The sequence below is a fragment of the Contarinia nasturtii genome, unplaced genomic scaffold (assembly GCF_009176525.2).
Source record: "Contarinia nasturtii isolate CC-2019 unplaced genomic scaffold, AAFC_CNas_1.1 Cnas_scaffold_3622, whole genome shotgun sequence".
NCBI classification, from domain to species: domain Eukaryota; kingdom Metazoa; phylum Arthropoda; class Insecta; order Diptera; family Cecidomyiidae; genus Contarinia; species Contarinia nasturtii.
The window spans coordinates 1-1,273 of NW_022200921.1; the positions used below are offsets into that span (position 1 = coordinate 1).

Below are 1,273 nucleotides of genomic sequence, written 5' to 3' on the forward strand. Positions count from 1 at the left end.
TTTGAATTTAACCGGTATTTAAAATATTTTTATTTCATATAAAAATTCACCTGATTGAGATCGATTCAATGTCCGCTTTGCTGGTGCCTTGTTCGTGTTGGCCGCTTTCAATGCGCCGCTAACCACAGTGTGATTGGCCGTACCTTTCACATTCCATGCAACATTTGATTTAGGGCGACCACGTGACTTGACCGTTGGAGCAGGATCGCTTACTAAATAGATAAAAAAGTATCGAAGTAAAAAATAAAATAATTAAATAGAATAAAAGCGAATAAAAGATTTCATCTACATTTACCGCAAGTAAAAAACGAAAAAAAATCAACCAAGCCAATAGAAATAAAAAACTAAAGAGTGTAATGACTTACCAGATTTCGAACGATACATGCGCTTCGCTGGCGCCGGAGCTGGCCAGTCTTCGTCATCATTGGATTCATCGTCATTTGATGCCGATTCCAAATCGCTTCGTTCTGGTTCAAGCTTCAAACGTGGTGCATTCATGGCACCCATGGCACCCATGGCATATTGTGGAACCATACCATATCCAACAGGATTGAATTGTGGATAGTATCCGTATGGTGGAAAACCAAAACCTGGATATCCATAACTGGCATATGGAAAATTACCATCACGACTTGGCGATGAGAGTGATCGGCGATTACCACGTGGTGCATCGCGTCGTGAAATGCGATCTTTCTTGTTCTTTTCACGCTTCGGTTTTTGCGTTGCAGTGAAACGAACGGTCTTTGGTTTTTGTTTTGGTTTCACTTTGGCACTTGAGACCGTAGCCACAGGCTCAGCTGGTGCAGCTGGCTTGGCTTTGCGTTCACGTAATCGTGACTTGTACATCGTAGTGAATTTGAGGTTATGAATCGTTATGAATGATCGGAAAATAAACTAAAAATAAAAAAATCACGAAAAAATATATATAAAAAAATGAAATTTGCGAAACAACACTAAAAACACTATTTAATTTCAAAAGAATGCCATTAAAAACAAAGAAACCATACAAAAAACACTATTTAATTTCAACAAAACGTGAACACAAACATTTTAATAGGACCGCGAATAAAAGCAAAAAAAAGAAATAACGAAAACCAAAATTAATTTCACGTGAATTTTAACATCTTTTTCAATATTTTTTTTACTTTAATAAATACTCTAAGAAATGATAAAAATAAATAAAAACTAAAAATTGCTAAACTATACGTATACTTACTTCGATGCGCTTCGATGTTGTTTCAATGAGTGTATGACAGCTACTCATGTGTCGATG

The 1,273-nt window shown here is 36.3% G+C and overlaps 1 protein-coding gene across 1 annotated transcript; it reads right to left on the reverse strand.

Moving 5' to 3' along the window:
• Positions 1-50: 50 nt before the first annotated feature.
• LOC116350119 lies at positions 51-846 on the reverse strand (the record flags this gene model as incomplete). The annotated part of the gene is made up of 2 exons (XM_031781853.1): positions 366-846; positions 51-212 (listed from the first exon to the last, which is right to left on the reverse strand). Coding segments are annotated over exons 1-2 (643 nt in total), but the record flags the coding sequence as incomplete, so codon positions are not given.
• Between the last annotated feature and the right edge of the window lie 427 nt (positions 847-1,273).